Source organism: Schistocerca americana, chromosome 2 (assembly GCF_021461395.2).
Source record: "Schistocerca americana isolate TAMUIC-IGC-003095 chromosome 2, iqSchAmer2.1, whole genome shotgun sequence".
NCBI classification, from domain to species: domain Eukaryota; kingdom Metazoa; phylum Arthropoda; class Insecta; order Orthoptera; family Acrididae; genus Schistocerca; species Schistocerca americana.
The window spans coordinates 493,878,764-493,898,818 of NC_060120.1; the positions used below are offsets into that span (position 1 = coordinate 493,878,764).

At 43.9% G+C, this 20,055-nt stretch overlaps 1 protein-coding gene across 1 annotated transcript in view; it reads right to left on the bottom strand.

Moving 5' to 3' along the window:
* Positions 1–20,055, bottom strand: part of LOC124594122 (neuropeptide CCHamide-1 receptor-like) — a 92,870-nt gene that overhangs the window by 47,392 nt on the left and 25,423 nt on the right. Inside the window, exon 4 of the mRNA XM_047132478.1 lies at positions 16,083–16,283. Coding sequence (XP_046988434.1) covers positions 16,083–16,283 — 201 coding nt within the window. The remainder of the gene's footprint in view (positions 1–16,082; positions 16,284–20,055) is intronic.

A 20,055-nucleotide genomic window follows, 5' to 3' on the forward strand; every position in this document is an offset into this window, starting at 1 on the left:
CCACCTCAAAACAGCAGGGAACCTCCACCTTGATGCACTCGCTGGACAGTGTGTCCAAGGCGTTGCCTCCAAACCCGCCTCCGACGATTGTATGGTTGAAGGCATATACGGCACTCATCGGCGAATAGAACGTGATGCCAATCCTGAGCGGTCCATTCGGCATGTTGTTGGGCCCATCTCTACCGCGCTGCATAGTGTCGTGGTTGCAGAGATGGACCTCGCCATGGACGTCGGGAGTGAAGTTGCGCATCATGCAGCCTAATGCGCACAGTTTGAGTCGTAACACGACATCCTGTGGCTGAACGAAGGTCCAAACTTAACAGTTTGGACCTCAAATGCTCAAGCCCTGCATTTTTCTATTTCCGACAAGGAACTCCGTTTCATCGCATTGGCTATTGAAGTGTATATTGACAATATGTATTGTTTTTAAGTACAAGGGATTAAGGACATTGTGAAAAGCTGACATCTCACCAAAGGAATTCGTTAAAAACAAAAACACATTTGAAACACACGAACACTGTGTACATCACCTTTCTTGAGTTTACTAGAGAGACACAGCTTATATGAGGAATATAATATGTAAACATATTGTACTTGACAGATGAACTACCACTAAACATGTGCTGCTTTTGTGTTATTCCAAACTACTCCCACGTTTAGTTGCTCTCCCCGGTATGGTACTGTAATGAAATCATGAGCGTTACAACGCTATTCTTACTACACGTGATAATGACATATGTTTGATTACCATATGTGCTGCACCAACGAGTTAGATAGTTTTACCATTAAGAGAAGTCAGCACTTTGATTTCAAACACAGCGTGACGTACAAGCTCAGAGGGGGAGGAGGGAGGTTGTTTAAATGTAGGAAAGATGGACTTAAGCGTAGAGCTAGTGAACTGTAACGTCAGAAGAATGGAGAAAATCAATGATTTTTTAGTGTCCCGCTATTTTAAACTTAGGATAACTGATCCGACAAACATGCAGGCTGTCCTAGCATTCCCATCTCCACCATCGTACATCGGTCTGGCAATCACATATGCCCAGTTCACCATGTTGGATCGCTGTCATGGATCCCGAAATCATACAGGCTGTCCTAGTATGCAGAGATCGTCACACTGGATCGTAATGTTGGCTCCTGACGGCATGCAAAGTCTTCCATTACGGAAAGTTCGATATCTTGGATCGCCATCTTGCATCTCCCTCTTGGATTCTGACGTTGTAAAGACTGTCCCAATATTTTCAGGTCGTCATCTTGCGTGGCATCATACACATAAAAAAAGTTTTGTATCACACCAGTTCCCAGAACTCCTGAAGACAGACGATGACTGTGGATATTGTATCACTGACAGAGTCACTTTGACTGTTCAGAGATGTCACTAAACCCACCCAAAGATGTAAACAACCATGCATGAGCAGCGCCTATTAGACGGAGGGGGTTCGACAGCCAAACAGTTCCAGTCATTTCACTTGGAGGAAGGAGGTACACGGCTCGTGTTGTCTGTAGTTCAATCACGCCTAGACGATCAATACCGCGGTTAGATCGCGTCTGCATTGTTACTTTGTGCCAGGAAGGGCTCTCAACAAGGGAACTGTCCTGGCGTCTCGGAGTGAACCAAAGCGAAGTTGATCGGACATGGAGGAGATACAGAGAGAGGAACTGTCGATGACAAACCTCGCGCAGGCCGCCCGAGGGATACTACTGCAGTGGATGACCGCTACCTACGGATTATGGCTTGGAGGATCACTGACAGCAAAGCCACCATGTTGAATAATACTTTTAGTCCAGCCACAGGGCGTCGTGCTACGACTCAAACTGTGCGCAATAGGCTGTATGATGCGCAACTTCACTCCCGACGTCCATGGCGAGGTCCATCTTTGTAACCACGACACTATGCAGCGCGGTAGAGATGGGCCCAACGACATGCCGAATGGACCGCTTAGGATTGGCATCACGTTCTTTTCACCGATGAGTGTCGTATATGCCTTCAACCATACAATCGTCGGAGGCGGGTTTGGAGGCAACCCAGTCAGGCTGAACGCCTTAGACACACTGTCCAGCAAGTGCATCAAGGTGGTGGTTCCCTGCTGTTTTGGAGTGGCATACGGGGCCGACATAAGCCGCTGGCGTCATGGAAGGCGCCGTAACGATTGTGCGATACGTGAATGCCATCCTCCGACCGATAGTTCAACTATATTGGCAGCATATTGGGGAGGCATTCATCTTCACAGACAACAAATCGCGCCCCCATCGTGCACATCTTGTGAATTACGTTCTTCAGTATAACGACATCGTTCGACTAGAGTGGTCAGCATGTTCTCCAGTCATGATCCCTATCGAACATGCCTGGAATAGATTGAAAAGGGCTATTTATGGACGACATGACCCACCAACCACTTTGAGGGGTCTACGCCGAATCGCCGTTGAGAAAAGGGACAATCTGGACCAACAGTGCGTTGATGAACTTTGGTTAGTATGACGCGACGAATACAGGCATGTATCAATGCAAGAGGATGTGCTACTGGTTATTAGAGGTATCGTGTGTACAGCAATCTGGACCACCACCTCTGAAGGCCTCGCAGTGTGGTGGCACAACATGCAATGTGTGGTTTTCATGAGCAATAAAATGGGCGGAAATTATGTTTATGTTGATCTCTATTCCAGTTTTCTGTGCAGGTTCCGGAACTCTTGGAACCGAGGTGATGCTAAATTTTTTTTTATGTGTGTAGATCTCCTAGTATGGAAGGATCCTGGATCGCCATCTTGGATTCAGTACTCATACAGATTGTCCTAGAATTCCACAGTATCGCTACAATTCATCACTAATTTACTGCAAGTTTACACTTAGAACAACTGCTCAACTTTTGTATTGACATCATAGAATTGGGGGAAAATCTATAACATTGGACTATTTTGACTTTCCTGGCAATTTTTTTTAATTGACGCCTAATTTTAGATGTCCCACCATTTTATAAATATGCAAATCGTTGTATGTCTGGGTGGTTGGGGGTAATTTGACAACATTTTGTCACATCATCGATGATGTAATAGGGTACGGGGAGGGGATAATCTGTCCATAACGCAGGCTGTCCCAGAACTGTCTTAAGCTTACTGTAGATGCTGCAGACGGCCAATTTGACTAAAGCTTCGTTATGCTTCTGTGATATGTCAGTCAAGTAGTTCAGTAATCCAGATACGAGTGCAATCGCGGCTCCACTCAAAATAAACAGTGTCAGTGCTCCGAGCCAACAGCATCGAGACCACGTCCACAAAACTGAGCCACTGGGCACTGGGCAAGCAAAGTCCGAGAGACGGCACCACCGGCGCTTATCGAGGTCATGTTTAGTTAGTAGCATCTTTGGAGAGAACGCACGCCAAGTTTCAGCCATATTGGTCTATTTCTTTGTGTTTGGCATTCGTGTGAGTCAAGGAAGTGGAGTGATTGTCAAAAAAATGGAGGAAAAAGAATTTCGTGTGGTGGTTAAACATTACTTTATGAAAGGCAAAACGCCTCAGGAGACTAAAGAGAAGCTTGATAAACATTACGGTTACCCTTCACCTTCGACTAGAACAGTTTATAAGTAGTTTCAGAGTTTTCGGAGTGATCGTATGGGCACAAGTGATGCTGAACGTTCTGGACGCCCTGTGGAGGTTACGACTCCAGAAATCAATGATAAAATCCATGATATGGTGATGGATGACAGAAGAGTCAAGGTGCGTGAGACTGCTAGTGCTGTGGGCATCTCGAATGAAAGAGTACATAATATTTTGCATAAACATTTGGACTTGAGAAAGCCATCCGCATGATGGGTTCCGCGATTATTACAGGGACATATTATTCATCGTTATTGGACCGACTGAAAACGGAGCTGCAAGAAAAACGCCGGCGATTGGACCGCAAAAAAGTCCTTTTCCATCACGACAATGGACCAGCACACACCTCAGCAGTTATGGTCGCAAAATTAATGGAAATAGGATTCAAACTCGTTTCACATTCCCCCTATTCCGCAGACTTGGCTCCCTCGGACTACTATTTGTTCCGCAGTTTGAAGAAATCGCGGGACAAAGATTTTATTCAAACGAGGAGGTGATTGCAGCAACTAGTAGCTATTTTGCAGACTTGAACAATTCCTATTATTTGGAAGGGACCAACAAATTAGAACAGCGTTGGACGAAATGTGTAAGTGTAAAAGGAGATTATGTCAAAAAATAAAAAAGGTTTACCTCAAACACGTAAGTATTTTTGCACAGACTTTTCAAAGGCCCCTCGTAACTATTATCCACTGTGTTCAGGGCTAGACCAGACTTAGATCAGTGCAAGTGAATTTTAACTGTTGCCACTCACCATAATCACACTAAAATGGCTCTGAGCACTATGGGACTTAACATCTGAGGTCATCAGTCCCCTAGAACTTAGAACTACTTAAACCTAACTAACCTAAGGACATCACACAACACCCAGTCATCACGAGGCAGAGAAAATCCCTGACCCCGCCGGGAATCGAACCCGGGAACCCGGGCGCGGGAAGCGAGAACGCTACCGCACGACCACGAGCTGCGGACATAATCACACTAAAGTAAAGTAATGTACAGATACAAAACATGAGTTATTGCAATTTCCTAATCTGTTTGGCACTATAAGGCGGCTGTAAAGTTGCTCCGTGTAAATAAGCCATCTCATAACACAAACTACCAAGTGGTTATAATGAAAGTACAGCTGTTTACGGAGGTCCATTGTCGACTGAAATTAACGTATGGCAGCGAAACTTGATATATATGGTATTGCATTAATATGGAACTGATTTACGCTGGAAAAAAATGAGTTCCAAATTTGGCCACCAGGAGCCAATTGGGCGTTGTACAGCATTTGACAAGAAATAACATGAGTGAACAGTATGGCTATCGAGAAGAGGGACCGGCGTTTTTAGTGAAACTATTCTACGCGAACAGCAGCAGTTATAGAACTGCATTGACATAGTGTCGCCAAAAACAAAATCAAAACAAATCAGAAACAGTACCACCGAGTGAAAGAACTGAGGAGAGGCCCGATGTCATGAAACGGCTAAAACAAGATGCTAATGAAATTTTAAGACACAGTTGAGCATGGTGTAATATTCAGAATGGAAGGCGTCCTAACGCGATGGAAGTTATTGCCTAGGTTGCTGTTGCTTTACTGACCATGCAACACATTCCCTGGGTAGCGCTAATGCTTGTGAGTGTCATTAAAAATTGTCCATCGCATGGTCAACAATAGGGAATGTTTTGAGATCAATTTTACGCTGTTACCCGTACAAGATCCAGGGGCGCTGATGACCTCGATGTTGAGCGCCCATAAACCCCAACACACACGCACACACACACACACACACACACACACACACACACACACACAAGATCCAGACCGTGCGGCAACTGAAACCTCGTGATCCACAGCAACGTTCTGAATTAGCTCTTCGGTTTCTGGCCCATTTAGAAGTTTATTACATGTGGCCGAGCAATTTTCTATGGTGTGATGAGGCATATTTTACATTATAGGGTCGGTGAATACACATAACTGCCGAATTTACACTCCTGGAAATGGAAAAAAGAACACATTGACACCGGTGTGTCAGACCCACCATACTTGCTCCGGACACTGCGAGAGGGCTGTCTGTACGAGCAATGATATCACACGCACGGCACAGCGGACACACCAGGAACCGCGGTGTTGGCCGTCGAATGGCGCTAGCTGCGCAGCATTTGTGCACCGCCGCCGTCAGTATCAGCCAGTTTGCCGTGGCATACGGAGTTCCATCGCAGTCTTTAACACTGGTAGCATGCCGCGACAGCGTGGACGTGAACCGTATGTGCAGTTGACGGACTTTGAGCGAGGGCGTATAGTGGGCATGCGGGAGGCCGGGTGGACGTACCGCCGAATTGCTCAACACGTGGGGCGTGAGGTCTCCACAGTACATCGATGTTGTCGCCAGTGGTCGGCGGAAGGTGCACGTGCCCGTCGACCTGGGACCGGACCGCAGCGACGCACGGATGCACGCCAAGACCGTAGGATCCTGCGCAGTGCCGTAGGGGACCGCACCGCCACTTCCCAGCAAATTAGGGACACTGTTGCTCCTGGGGTATCGGCGAGGACAATTCGCAACCGTCTCCATGAAGGTGGGCTACGGTCCCGCACACCGTTAGGCCGTCTTCCGCTCACGCCCCAACATCGTGCAGCCCGCCTCCAGTGGTGTCGCGACAGGCGTGAATGGAGGGACGAATGGAGACGTGTCGTCTTCAGCGATGAGAGTCGCTTCTGCGTTGGTGCCAGTGATGGTCGTATGCGTGTTTGGCGCCGTGCAGGTGAGCGCCACAATCAGGACTGCATACGACCGAGGCACACAGGGCCAACACCCGGCATCATGGTGTGGGGAGCGATCTCCTACACTGGCCTTACACCACTGGTGATCGTCGAGGGGACACTGAATAGTGCACGGTACATCCAAACCGTCATCGAACACATCGTTCTACCATTCCTAGACCGGCAAGGAAACTTGCTGTTCCAACAGGACAATGCACGTCCGCATGTATCCCGTGCCACCCAACGTGCTCTAGAAGGTGTAAGTGAACTACCCTGGCCAGCAAGATCTCCGGATCTGTCCCCCATTGAGCATGTTTGGGACTGGATGAAGCGTCGTGTACGCGGTCTGCACGTCCAGCACGAACGCTGGTCCAACTGAGGCGCCAGGTGGAAATGGCATGGCAAGCCGTTCCACAGGACTACATCCACCATCTCCACGATCGTCTCCATGGGAGAATAGCAGCCTGCATTGCTGCGAAAGGTGGATATACACTGTACTAGTGGCGACATTGTGCATGCTCTGTTGCCTGTGTCTATGTGCCTGTGGTTCTGTCAGTGTGATCATGTGATGTATCTGACCCCAGGAATGTGTCAATAAAGTTTCCCCTTCCTGGGACAATGAATTTACGGTGTTCTTATTTCAATTTCCAGGAGTGTAGATTACTGTTAAACCACTTCTGGTGCACGAAGAGTTACTGCACTCACCATCTGTGTCTATGTAGTATAGTTTCACAACCACCTTTACTCTCGGTCCTTTCTTCCTTGAAGAGACTACCTCCAGAGGGCCGATAGGTGTATTGTGACGTCTGCAAGTCATCGAGACCCCCTCGTACAGCATGTGATTCTTGATTTGGAAGAGCGCAGATTTGAGGAAAACCACTGTTTTCATGCAGGCTGGGGCAACACTTCACGTAGTTCGTCCAGTGCAAGATCTGTTTAATGCGACCTGATATGAACATGTTATTTTCAAAGGATTTTCAGACGCATAGCCTGAAATATCATTTGATCTGAATCGTGGTATTAAAATTCAGGGTGAAAGAATATCAATAATAAGATACGCTGACGATATGGCAAAAAATATTACAGGACGCACGGAGTAGAATAACAGGCTAATGAACACAGAATATGGACTGAATGTAAACCGGAGGAAGACGAGAGTAGTGAGGAATATCAGAAACGAGATTAATGAGAAACAACATGAAAACTGAGGACCAAGAAGTAGACGAAGTGAAGGAATTCTGTTACTATAAACAATATCATGTATGATGTACGAACAAGATGGACATAAAAAGCAGACTAGTGCAGGAAAAGAGGGCATTCTTACCCAAAAGTACTAGTATCAGCTGTAGGCCTTAATCTGAGGGAGGAATTTCTGTGAATGTACGTTTGGAGCACTTCATTGTGTACTTGTGAATCAGGGACTGTAGGGAGATTGGAAAAGAAGCGTTTGAGATTTGGTACTATAGAAGTACGTCGAAGGTTAGATGGGCTGATAATAGCTATTAGAAATGAGGAGGATCTCGGCAGCATTAGCGAGGAAAGAAATATGTAGGAAACACTGACAAGAAGAAGCGAAAGTCAGTAACAACTGTAACGGAAAACAGATGTACAATGTACCTACGTCGCTAACGACCGCAGCCGATGAGTTCAGCGGCTACTGTCGTGATTCTGGGAACATTATTACTGCAGTACGTATATATGTTACAATAAGGAAGATAAGAATAATTCTCCGTGTACTGTGTCTTATCAGTAAAAGTGAAACCTCTCTTAAACGACTCTCTTATAACTACTAACAAATCTGCATGTATATCCGTATCAGACAAGTAACTATAAAGTGTGTGGCAAAGCGTATGCTTTTTTTTCATGATACATCGTTTTTAATGCTGCTTCCAGTTACATTCACGGATGGATGTGGGGAGGAATATTGCTTGAACGCATATTTACCAGCTGGTGTTAGTCTACGAGACTGATAGTTTTAAGGATAGGAAATAACACCATTTGTCTTTCTGAAATGTATCTTAGAACTTCCTTAGAAGATCCGTAAGCCATAAACCATCTTCCTTCGATTGTCTACGAGTTAAAATGAATTCCTCTGTTATTGTCTCTCATGTCAGACAAACACGTGACTGCTCCCTGCTTTTTATTTTATACAGGGTGTCCAAAGAGAAATGTTCAATATTCAGGAATATGACAGGAACGAGTCCAGAAACATGGGCTCTAAAATCTATACCTTAAGAGCACCTGCTGCTGCTTTGACCCACGAGATGTCAAGATACCCAACACATACTTCTTATTAAAACCAAATATCCATAAAATATGAATCACTACTAGGATTGGCTTCTAGGACTTCAGCAAAGCATTTGACACTGTAAACTTCGATATTTTAATTGTCAAATAAGCATAAATTTCTCACCAAGTGCAAGCAACGGTTTCACTCATCCTCGATGTGTCGACAGCAATCCGTCTTTTCCGCGGCCATAAACCCGCCAAGGAAGCACGTAGAATCAGGAGTACCCTGCAGTTCGATAACAAGTCCTGTACCATTTTAATTATTTGTAAATAATGTGACATCAGTTTTGTCCTACTGCAAATAACACATAATACGTTTATGACCTCTAGTTGTATCTATGTGCAAAACCAAAAAACTTGAAAACAGCTATAGAGAATCTCAATATTGACCTATGTGCACTATCAAAAAAAGGTTACAGCTCAACCAATCCAAAATCCGAAAGATACTCGTTGGTCCTTATAGGCTCATTGGTCCGAAATATCGGGAATCTCCACCACCTTTAATCCTAAGTGGGACAAATATCAACTTCTCTTCCTCAGCAAAGAGTCTAGGAATAATAATAAATGAAAATATAAATAGGACTGAGCATAAAACTGCAATGTGCAGGAAGGCATCAGCATGTCTGTATGCCGTACAAAAATATAAGAAGCTCTTCCCTCTTGACCTGAAAAATAAACTTGTACCAACACTTACACCGAGGCGACAAAAGTCGTGCAATACATCCTAATATCGATAAGACCTCCTTTTGCCGGCACGTAGTGCAGCGTCTAAAAGTGGAATGTGCTCAACAAGGCGTTGGAAGTGCCCTGCAGGAACGATGAACCCTGCTGTCTCTATAGACATCGATAATTCCGGAAGTGTTGCCGGTGCGGGATTTTGTGCACGAACTGACACTTGATTATGTCCCATAAATGTCCGATGGGATTCATGACGGGGGATCTGGGTGGCCAAATCATTCTTTGGAACTGTCCAGAATGTTCTTAAAACCAGTCGCAGATAAATTGTAGCCCAGTGACACATTAAGTCCATTATGAACAGCTGCAAATGGTCTCGAAGTAGCCGAACATAACCATTACCAGTCAGTGATCGGTCCAATTGGATCAGGTGATGCAGTGCATTCCATGTAAACACACCATTATGGAGCTACACCAGCTTGCAAAGTGCGTTGTTGAAAACTTGGCTTCACTGCTTCGTTGGGTCTGCGCGACACTTGAACACATACATCAGTTCTTACCAAATGAATTTGGGACTCATCTGCCCAGGCCATAGTTTTCCAGTCGTCTAGGGTTCAACCGACATGATCACGAGTCCAGGAGAGGCGCTACAGGCAATGACGTGTTGTTAGCAAAGGCACTTGTGTCAGTCGTGTGATTCCATAGCCCCTTAACGTCAAATTTCGCGACATCGTCTTAACGGATAAGTTCGTCGAACGTTCCAAATTGATTTATGTGGTTATTTGACGCAGTTTCGCTTGCCTGTTAGTACTGACAACTGTATGCAAACGCCACTACACTCGGTCGTTAAGTGAACCTCGTCAGCCTTTGCGTTGTCCACGGTGAGAGGCTATGCCTGAAATTTGGTACTCTCGGCACAGTCATGAGACTGGATTTCGGAATACTGGATTCTCTAACGATTTCCGAAATGGAATGTCCCATGCATCTAGCTCCAACTTTCATTCCGCTTTCAAAGTTTGTTAATTGCCGCCGTGTGGCCATAATCACACTGGAAAACTTTTTAGATGAATCAACTGAATACACCATCTGTTTCTGTGCATATCACTATCCCATGACTTCCGAAACACCTCAGTGACTATGTCCAGTCACTGATTACAGCGATGTTTCACTGCGAGGTCTTCCTCTGGCGTCTGGGACTGCTTGTGAATGCCTGTGTTTTTTATGTCTGTAGACTCTTCGACCATGTGTCACCGTCATATGGACACCATCCTGTTTGCGTGCTGGTTAGGACAGAGATTTACATACCCTAAGTCGTCTCTAATGTACTATCAAAGAACATGGTTCCTCATATCTCTCCTCAAGGTTAATGGTCTAGTCCAAAAAATATCGTAGAAACACCCACCTCTATCAGAGCAAAATCTTTTGTGTCCCTCACTCAGTAACTTTTTCGAAGGCCCGAAGGAACTCGACTCTGGAATAACTTCCCGCATTACCTTATAGAACTGAAGACATCTAATGTCGAATCCACTAAAGCAAGAAGAATGATTACAATCATCCCCGTGAACACTCGTTATCCCTGTCCATCCATCAAACCAACCAAATTTACCTCACTTCTCAGTTTACTTAGCCGGCCAGAGTGGCCGAGCGGTTCTAGGCGCTACATTCTGGAACCGCGCGACCGCTACGGTCGCAGGTTCGATTCCTGCCTCGGGCACGCATGTGTGTGATGTCCTTAGGTTAGTTAGGTTTAAGTAGTTCTGAGTTCTAGGGGACTGATGACCACAGCAGTTAAGTCCCATAGTGCTCGGAGCCATTTGAACCATTTTGAATCAGTTTACTTAACTGGTGTAGTCTCCTTAAATTTCCTTTCCCCGGAACTCGATGTATCAGAAAAATTATTTTTTATCTGCCACTATAATTATTGTTGGTTGGTTGGGTTGTTTGGGGGAAGAGACGCAAACAGCGAGGTCACCGGTCTCATCGGATAAGGGAAGGACGGGGAAGGAAGTCGGCCGTGCCCTTTCAAAGGAACCATCCCGGCATTTGCCTGGAGTGATTTAGGGAAATCACGGAAAACCTAAATCAGGATGGCCGGACGCGGGATTGAACCGTCGTCTTCCCGAATGCGAGTCCAGTGTGCAAACCACTGCGCCGCCTCGCTCGTTAATTATTGTTCCTACTGTCATTATTATTATTATTATTATTATTACTGTTATTAGTGGCTGCAACAGTAGTAGTAGCAGTACTGACAGTGTTAACTTCATTAGCTCATAGCCAGTATTAATTCCTCACGTTGTCTCTACAGACATTCAGATCGTTTTAGTACTTTTTGTCATATTAAAGTTGTTATTTCTTATGTAACTATGAAGTAAAGGAGGTACTGTTTCTGTGAAACCCTGGTCCTAAGTAACAGAGCGCCTGACGGTCTTAGTCAAATCATGTTAAACAAATAAATAATCAAAATCAATAAATACTTAACTTGTCATCCGACTTAGAAACATTAAATGACGTTCATATCTACCAGGGAAACTGTTGTGAATCTACACTGGTGGGAAAAAAATCGCAACACCAAGAAGGTTTTGTATGAGGTAAACGAAAGTTGATACGCATGTTTCCACATCTGATAATGATTTCTATTCAAATTTCACACTGGTCGCATAAAAGCGGCACTAGTAGCAATATTGTGAGAATGAAAATCAGGTTTCCGTTTAATACACGCTGTAACGATTGGGGGCGGGGGGGTTAGTTACCTTTCAGATTGGTCGTGGTGAGTTGATGCTAGTCAAGAATACTTTGAAGGAGATAATGATGCCATTATCAACATGTCGCAGAGTTTGAACAAGGTCGTGTAATAGGGCTACGAGAAGCGCAATGTTTCTTCTATGATACTGCAGAGAGACATCGCAGGAATGGAGCCTCCGGACTTGACTGCTGGTAGCGGTGGTCACGAAAATATATGCTCGTAATAATATCAGTTTCCAGAAAGCTACATGGCACTAGCGAGACGGAAAACCATCGTGCTAAGCTTATGGCTCTGATGCATCGCACTGCATCTGCAGCAGCAATTTAAGCAGCAGTTGGCATCACAGTCACACAACGAACTGCTACAAATCGGTTACTTCAAAGACAGCGGCCTGTAGCGTGCGTTCCACTGACCCAAAACCTCCACCATTTGCATCTTCAGTGGTGTAAAGCGAGAGCTCATTGGAGAGCAGGGTGGAGATCTGTTGTCGCTTTCTGATCAAAGCTGGTTCTGCCTGGGTAACAGTGATGGCCGTGTATTGGTTAGAAGGGGACGAATTGAGTGTCTGCAACCGACCTGTACATTGGACCTATACCTGTTGTTATGGTCTGGGGTGCGATTTCGTACGACACCAGGAGCACTTTCGTGGTTATTCCACGCACCATGACTACCAATTTGGATGTCAGTCTGGTGATTCAATCTGTTGTGCAGCGATTCGTGGACAGCATTTCAAAGGGTGTTTTCCAACAGGATAACGCTCGCCCACGTGTAGTTGTTGTTGTCCAACATGTCCTGCAGTGTGTCCACATGTTGTCTTGGCCCACTCAATCACGAAATCTGTCTCCAATCCAGCTCCTGTGGGATATCATCGGACGTCAACTCCACTGTTATCGACAAACAGTATTAACCGTTCTTGTTATGACCGACCAAATGCTACAGTCATTCTTTGTTGATCGATTGCGGACGTGGGACAGCGGATCGTCAAATATTTAAAAAGCAAATTCGCCAAACAGGCGTGCAAATTAAGAAGTTATTTTATTTTATTTTCGTTACCAATTTCGGCAATTCAATATGCCACCTTCAGGGCCCATATGCACCTCTCAAGAATTATCGACATTAGCATATTGGAGCCTTCTGTTTCTGATTGTCGTGAATACTCAGGTGCTCCCTTCGAAGACTGGTCTGTAACACTAACTTTTAGTTGCCCCAGTATGCGGGTATCGATAATTTTTTAGATAAGCATATGGGGTTTCAAGATGACATATTGAATTGCGAAAATAAAATAAAATACCTTCTTAATTTGCATGACTATTTGGCAAAGTTCTTTGTTGAACAATGAATTTATTGTCTCACAATCACGGTTGGTAATATTGAGCTCTGGTCACATACGAAGTCGTTGCAACAAGGCAATCAAATTGTTGCCAGCTACTGTTGATATTGCTGCACAACTTTATGAACTGTTATTGTCTAAGCTTTACTACTGTGAACCTCAACTCTGGATTCTCATGGATCATGAACTGGATCTCTCTAAATCGAATACAGCAGATCAAGCTATGAACTGAAGGAAGAGTATATTAGAATATAATTGTCTACTGTTGATACAGAAGAGAACGACGCTATAGATTTCAGTGACAGAGATTCAACGGACAAATGGATTCCGAGTAAGGAAGATGCTGCTGTTGTGCTTGTAATGATATTGAAGTTGAAAGAGAAACAAGTGATAATAGTAGCGAGGACAATGACAGAGCTGACAAAAACATTGAAGTGACTGTGCCTTCTGCAGGCATTCTACGTAGTAAAGATCGAATTAAATTTCGTAAGGAACCTTTTTGGACAAGAAAGTTGGCGAAGGATAACATTTTACGAGAAAGGGCTGCCCCAAACACGTACAATAATACTTCTTCCTACAAAAGACTCCTTCAAGGATATATTTACGGATGAAATGTGTGATATAATAGCGCTTGAAATCAACAGGTAGCCAGATCAGGTATTCATAGACTATAACATCAATTCAGAATGAGCAGCGAAAGTGTGGAAGCCACTGACAACTGAGGAACTTGAAGCATATTTTGGTATGTCGACTGCAGCTGGGGTAAGGTTCTCTAAAACTGAACACACAGAGGAAATGTGGAAAGCAAACACATTCCGATTGTATAGTGCAAATTTACCTCTCAACAGGTTTCGATAGATAAGCTAATTTATGAGATTTGACAATGTGAACACCAGGACAGAGCGTTTGAGAAGTGACAAAGCTGCTGTAACATCTGACATATTTCAAATGCTAAATTAAAATCTTCATCAAAACAATATGTCTTCTGATTGTCTCACTGCTGATGAGCAGCTTTTCCTTAAATGCCCTCAAATCCAACCAAATACAGCTTGAAGGTTTTGTGAGTTTTTGATATGCGAAATTCTTATCCAATAACTGTTCAAATTTATACAGGCAAATCTGCTTCCGGAAGAGAAACTAATCAAGGGGGGAGGGTTGTAAAAGATTTATGTTACCGTTTGAAAGGTACTGACACAATTACGGTCACAGACAATTTTTTCACAACTCTACCATTATGTAAGGCTGTTGATGACGTGGGATTTGTCCATAGTTGGCTCTGTGAAAAGAAAAAAGCACTATATACCTCCAGAAATGCAGCCTTCCTCTTTATGCCAAAAACTGTCGTCTTTATTTGGATCAATGAAGATAACGTTTCTCTGTGCACATATGGTCCAAAAAAGATGAAATCAATTCTAATTTTATCTACAATGCTTTATGGTGCATCCACTTCTGGCCCTCATTCAAAGCCAGATGTTATACATTATTATAATATCACAAAAGGGGGCGTTGATAAAGTGGTCAGGTTGTGTTTTCATTGCAATGTAAAGAGGAGGACACAGAGATGGCCGCTAGCATTTTCTTTACAACATTCTGGATATTGCTTGCTTAGTGGCATGCATTATTTACATAGATAACAATTCTCGAGCGAGAAATGTGACTCATAGAGCAGACTGTTTCTAATGGATATGGGAAAACATTTGACAGTGCCTTCCATTATCTCTAGCTCGTCAAATGATAATTGCTTGAGGAAGTTTTCCGTGAAATCGGGTACTGACTACATGATAGTTGGACTTATTCTGGTTCCTGAAGAAGTGGAAGTTCAGCCAAATAGAGATGCTTCTGGGTGGATGAAAATCACTGGTGTCAGTTTTGTATGGAAATCTCAGTCAAACAAAAGGAAGATAAACACAAGAAAATGTAAAAAAAAAAAAATATGTGATGGGCATTACATTAGAATAACAGTGCGTGGACTTTGTAAATAAATAATAATTCCAAGTTCATCTTTTCATTGTAAAGAGCAGCAAAATCTAGTAAAATTATGTAATTGACTCTGTCACATATAGTAAAAAGTTGATATATTTTGCACATATTTATGACTGTAGCTGTTGTGTTATTCCTCGTTTGTCTAATAAATAATAAAACTATTAATACATTATATAAAATAAAGTATTTCATTTATGAACTTCACACCTGTTCTAATGGAGACATGTGGTTACCTGGATAACCCGAACATTGACTAGAGAGTGCATTATGTTCCTTGCCGTTTAAATGCTCTTATTTGAAAGAATTCAAATTTTGCTTTTATTGTGACATTTATAAAGAAGCAAATATGAGATAGCTTGAGACTTGTGTGTACTAGTTTCAATACAGCTGAAAAATTAGCTGTTACAGTTGTAAGGTTTACCTAGTAACCCAGTGTGGACACAAGGGTTAACGTACCAGCATTTCACAAATGCAATCGCTTATCTGACCCTTACATTAACCAGTGATATTTCAATGTTAATCACTTTCCGTTGGTGTATTAATACCAATACAATTCATTGTTTGTAGTAAACGAACTAATGAATAACATTTAAGACAAGTGGTATCTACATTTTGTAGTGACACAAAATTCCAAACATTGCCACCGTAAGTATTAGAGACGACAGGTAGCTTTCAGGGTAGTTTAAGAGACCGCACAAGGCAAGTGATATAGTAGTGGCACTAACCAGAGCGAGAAGACGTGCTGCGGCAGGAAGCAGATGAAGAAGACGCCGACGAAGGTGAGCAGCGTCCTGGCGACGCGCTGCCGCTGCGAGCGGATGTGCCTCTGGGGCGCCTCTCCCGGCAGCCCGCGCCGCAGCCGCACCGCCATCAGCGAGTAGAAGACGGAGATGAGTACCAGCGGCAGCGCGTAGTGCACCGCGAACCTGCCGCCGGCACAGCAGGAGGTGTCACAACTGGCGGCAGGCTGAAGCACTGGTCGGTTAACTGCACACTGAGGTGAAAAAAGTCATGGCATAGCGATAAGCACACGTACAGATGGCAGCTGTATAGCTGACACAGGGTATAAAGGGACAGTGCATTGGTGGAGCTCTCATTTATACTCAAGTGATTCATGTGGAAAGGTTTCCGATGTGATTGTGGCGGCACAACGGGGATTAACAAACTTTGAACGCAGCTGGACCCATGGAACATCTCATTTCGGAAATCCTTAGGGAATTCCATACTCCTAGAGTCACAGTACAACAATGTACCGAAAGTATCCAATTTCAGACATTACCTTTCATCGCGTACGAAGGAGTGGCCGACGGACTACACATAACGATCGAGAGCAACAGCACTTGCGTATTGAGTTTTCAGTGCTGACAGACAAGCAGAAAAACGTGAAATAACCCCAGAAATCAATCTGGGACGTACGACGAACGTATCCGTTATGACAGTGCTTGTGAACTCTGGCGTCAGTGGGCTACGGCAGCAGAAGACCGACGTGTCCTTGCTAACAGCACGATGTCGCCTACGGCGCTCCTCCTCGGCTGGTGACCATATCGGTAGGACCGTAGACGAGTGGAAAACCATGGTCTGATCAGATGAGCACGATTTAAGTTGGCGAGAGCTGATAGTAGGGATTCGAGTGCGGCGCAGAGCCCACGAAGCGATGGACTCAAGTTGTCAACAAGGCACTGTACAACCTGGTGTTGGCTCCATAATAATGTACTTTGTGTTTACATGGTCCAGTTGAACCGATCATCGACTGGACGTGGTTATGTTTGGTTATTAGGAGACCATTTTCAGCCATTCATCGACTTTATGTGCCCAAAACAAGGATGTAATGTCACCGGGCTACAATTGTTTGCGACTGGTTTCAACAACATTCTGGACAGTTCGAGCTAACGTTTCCGCCACCCAGATCGACCGACATGAATTCCATCGAACGTTTGTAGGACATAATCGAGAGGTCAGTTCGTGCACCAAATGCTGCACCGGAGACACTTTTTCAGTAATGGACGGCTATAGAAGCAGCATGGTTCAATATTTCTGCAGGGGACTTCCAACGCCCTGTTGAGTCCATGCTACATCGCGCTGTTACCTTAAGCCAGGCAAAAGGAGGTCCGACACGATATTTTCCCCTGGACAGCAGGTCGGGTATTAAAGTGTGAATGCGTAGAGGCAAAGCAGTTTGTTTGTACAAGTAAGCATTGCCCATTTACTGGTGCAGTTAACGACTGTGTGTCAAACATGAGGTAGTAAATTATGGCCGGCCGGTGTGGCCGAGCGGTTCTAGGCACTTCAGTCCAGAACCAGTCGGCTGCTACGGTCGCAGGTTCGAATAGTGACTCGGGCATGAAGGTGTGTTATGTCCTTAGGTTAGTTAGGTTCATGTAGTTCTAAGTTCTAGGGAACTGATGACCTCAGATGTTACGTCCCTTAGTGCTTAGAGCCATTTGAACCATTTTTGTAGTAAATTATGTGATGTGTTTGCGGCAAGACAGTTAGACGCAAAGAGAAAACAAAATATTTGCACTTACACCCGTAACACCCGTGACAGTGAACTAAAGGAAAACGAAATGGTCACTCTCGACGAAAAAAGTGGATGAGCAGATTTGGGAGGGAGGGGGGGGGGGGGGGGCGGAAGCACAACATTTCTTAGAAAATTACGTCTTTTAGAAGACGAATAATCGTTTGGAAATTTCGGCTGACACGTGCTACACGTTGTGCAATTGAAATTAACAGTGCAGGTTACAGTGATGAGAAAAGCAATTACTTTTTTCAGAGAAGTTACCAGTTACTCCACGTTTCCAAGCCACTTGTGCATAAAAGCTATATTTTTGTACTTAAACATCCTCACTAACAGCACCACTTCTCTTTGAGGTTGCAGTGATTTCTTTTCAGTACTGTGAAGGAGCATATATAGACTCAGATCACAATATAGTAGTGATGAAGAGTAGGCTGAAGTTCAAGACATTAGTCAGGAAGAATCAATACTCAAAGAAGTGGGATACGGAAGTACTAAGGAATGACGAGATACGTTTGAAGTTCTCTAACGCTATAGATACAGGAATAAGGAATAGCGCAGTAGGCAGTACAGTTGAAGAGGAATGGACATCTCTAAAAAGGGCCATCACAGAAGTTGGGAAGGAAAACATAGGTACAAAAAAGGTAACTGCGAAGAAACCATGGGTAACAGAAGAAATACTTCAGTTGATTGATGAAAGGACGAAGTACAAGCATGTTTCGGGAAAATCAGGAATACAGAAATACAAGTCGCTGAGGAATGAAATAAATAGGAAGTGCAGGGAAGCTAAGACGAAATGGCTGCAGGAAAAATGTGAAGACATCGAAAAAGATATGATCGTCGGAAGGACAGACTCAGCATACAGGAAAGTCAAAACAACCTTTGGTGACATTAAAAGCAACGGTGGCAACACTAAGAGTGCAACGGGAATTCCACTGTTAAATGCAGAGGAGAGAGCAGATAGGTGGAAAGAATACATTGAAAGTCTCTATGAGGGTGAAGATTTGTCAGATGTGATAGAAGAAGAAACAGGAGTCGATTTAGAAGAGATAGGGGATCCAGTATTAGAATCGGAATTTAAAAGAGCTTTGGAGGACTTACGGTCAAATAAGGCAGAAGGGATAGATAACATTCCATCAGAATTTCTAAAATCATTGGGAGAAGTGGCAACAAAACGACTATTCACGTTGGTGTGTAGAATATATGAGTCTGGCGATATACCATCTGACTTTCGGAAAAGCATCATCCACACAATTCCGAGGACGGCAAGAGCTGACAAGTGCGACAATTATCGCACAATCAGCTTAACAGCTCATGCATCGAAGCTGCCTACAAGAATAATATACAGAAGAATGGACAAGAAAACTGAGAATGCGCTAGGTGACGATCAGTTTGGCTTTAGGAAAAGTAAAGGGACTAGAGAGGCAATTCTGACGTTACGGCTAATAATGGAAGCACGGCTAAAGAAAAATCAAGACACTTTCATAGGATTTGTCGACTTGGGAAAAGCGTTGGACGATATAAAATGGTGCAAGTTGTTCGAGATTCTGAAAAAAAGTAGGGGTAAGCTATAGGGAGAGACGGGTCATATACAATATGTACAACAACCAAGAGGGAATAATAAGAGTGGACGATCAAGAACGAAGTGCTCGTATTAAGAAGGGTGTAAGACAAGGCTGTAGCCTTTCGCCCCTACTCTTCAATCTGTACATCGAGGAAGCAATGATGGAAATAAAAGAAAGGTTCAGGAGTGGAATTAAAATACAAGGTGAAAGGATATCAATGATACGATACGCTGATGACATCGCTATCCTGAGTGAAAGTGAAGAAGAATTAAATGATCTGCTGAACGGAATGAACAGTCTAATGAGTACACAGTATGGTTTGAGAGTAAATCTGAGAAAGACGAAGGTAATGAGAAGTAGTAGAAATGAGAACAGCGAGAAACTTAACATCAGGATTGATGGTCACGAAGTCAATGAAGTTAAGCAATTATGCTACCTAGGCAGTAAAATAACCAATAACGGACGGAGCAAGGATATCAAAAGAAGAATCGCTATGGCAAAAAAGGCATTTCTGGCCAAGAGAAGTCTACTAATATCAAATACCGGCCTTAATTTGAGGAAGAAATTTCTGAGGATGTACGTCTGGAGTACAGCATTGTATGGTAGTGAAACATGGACTGT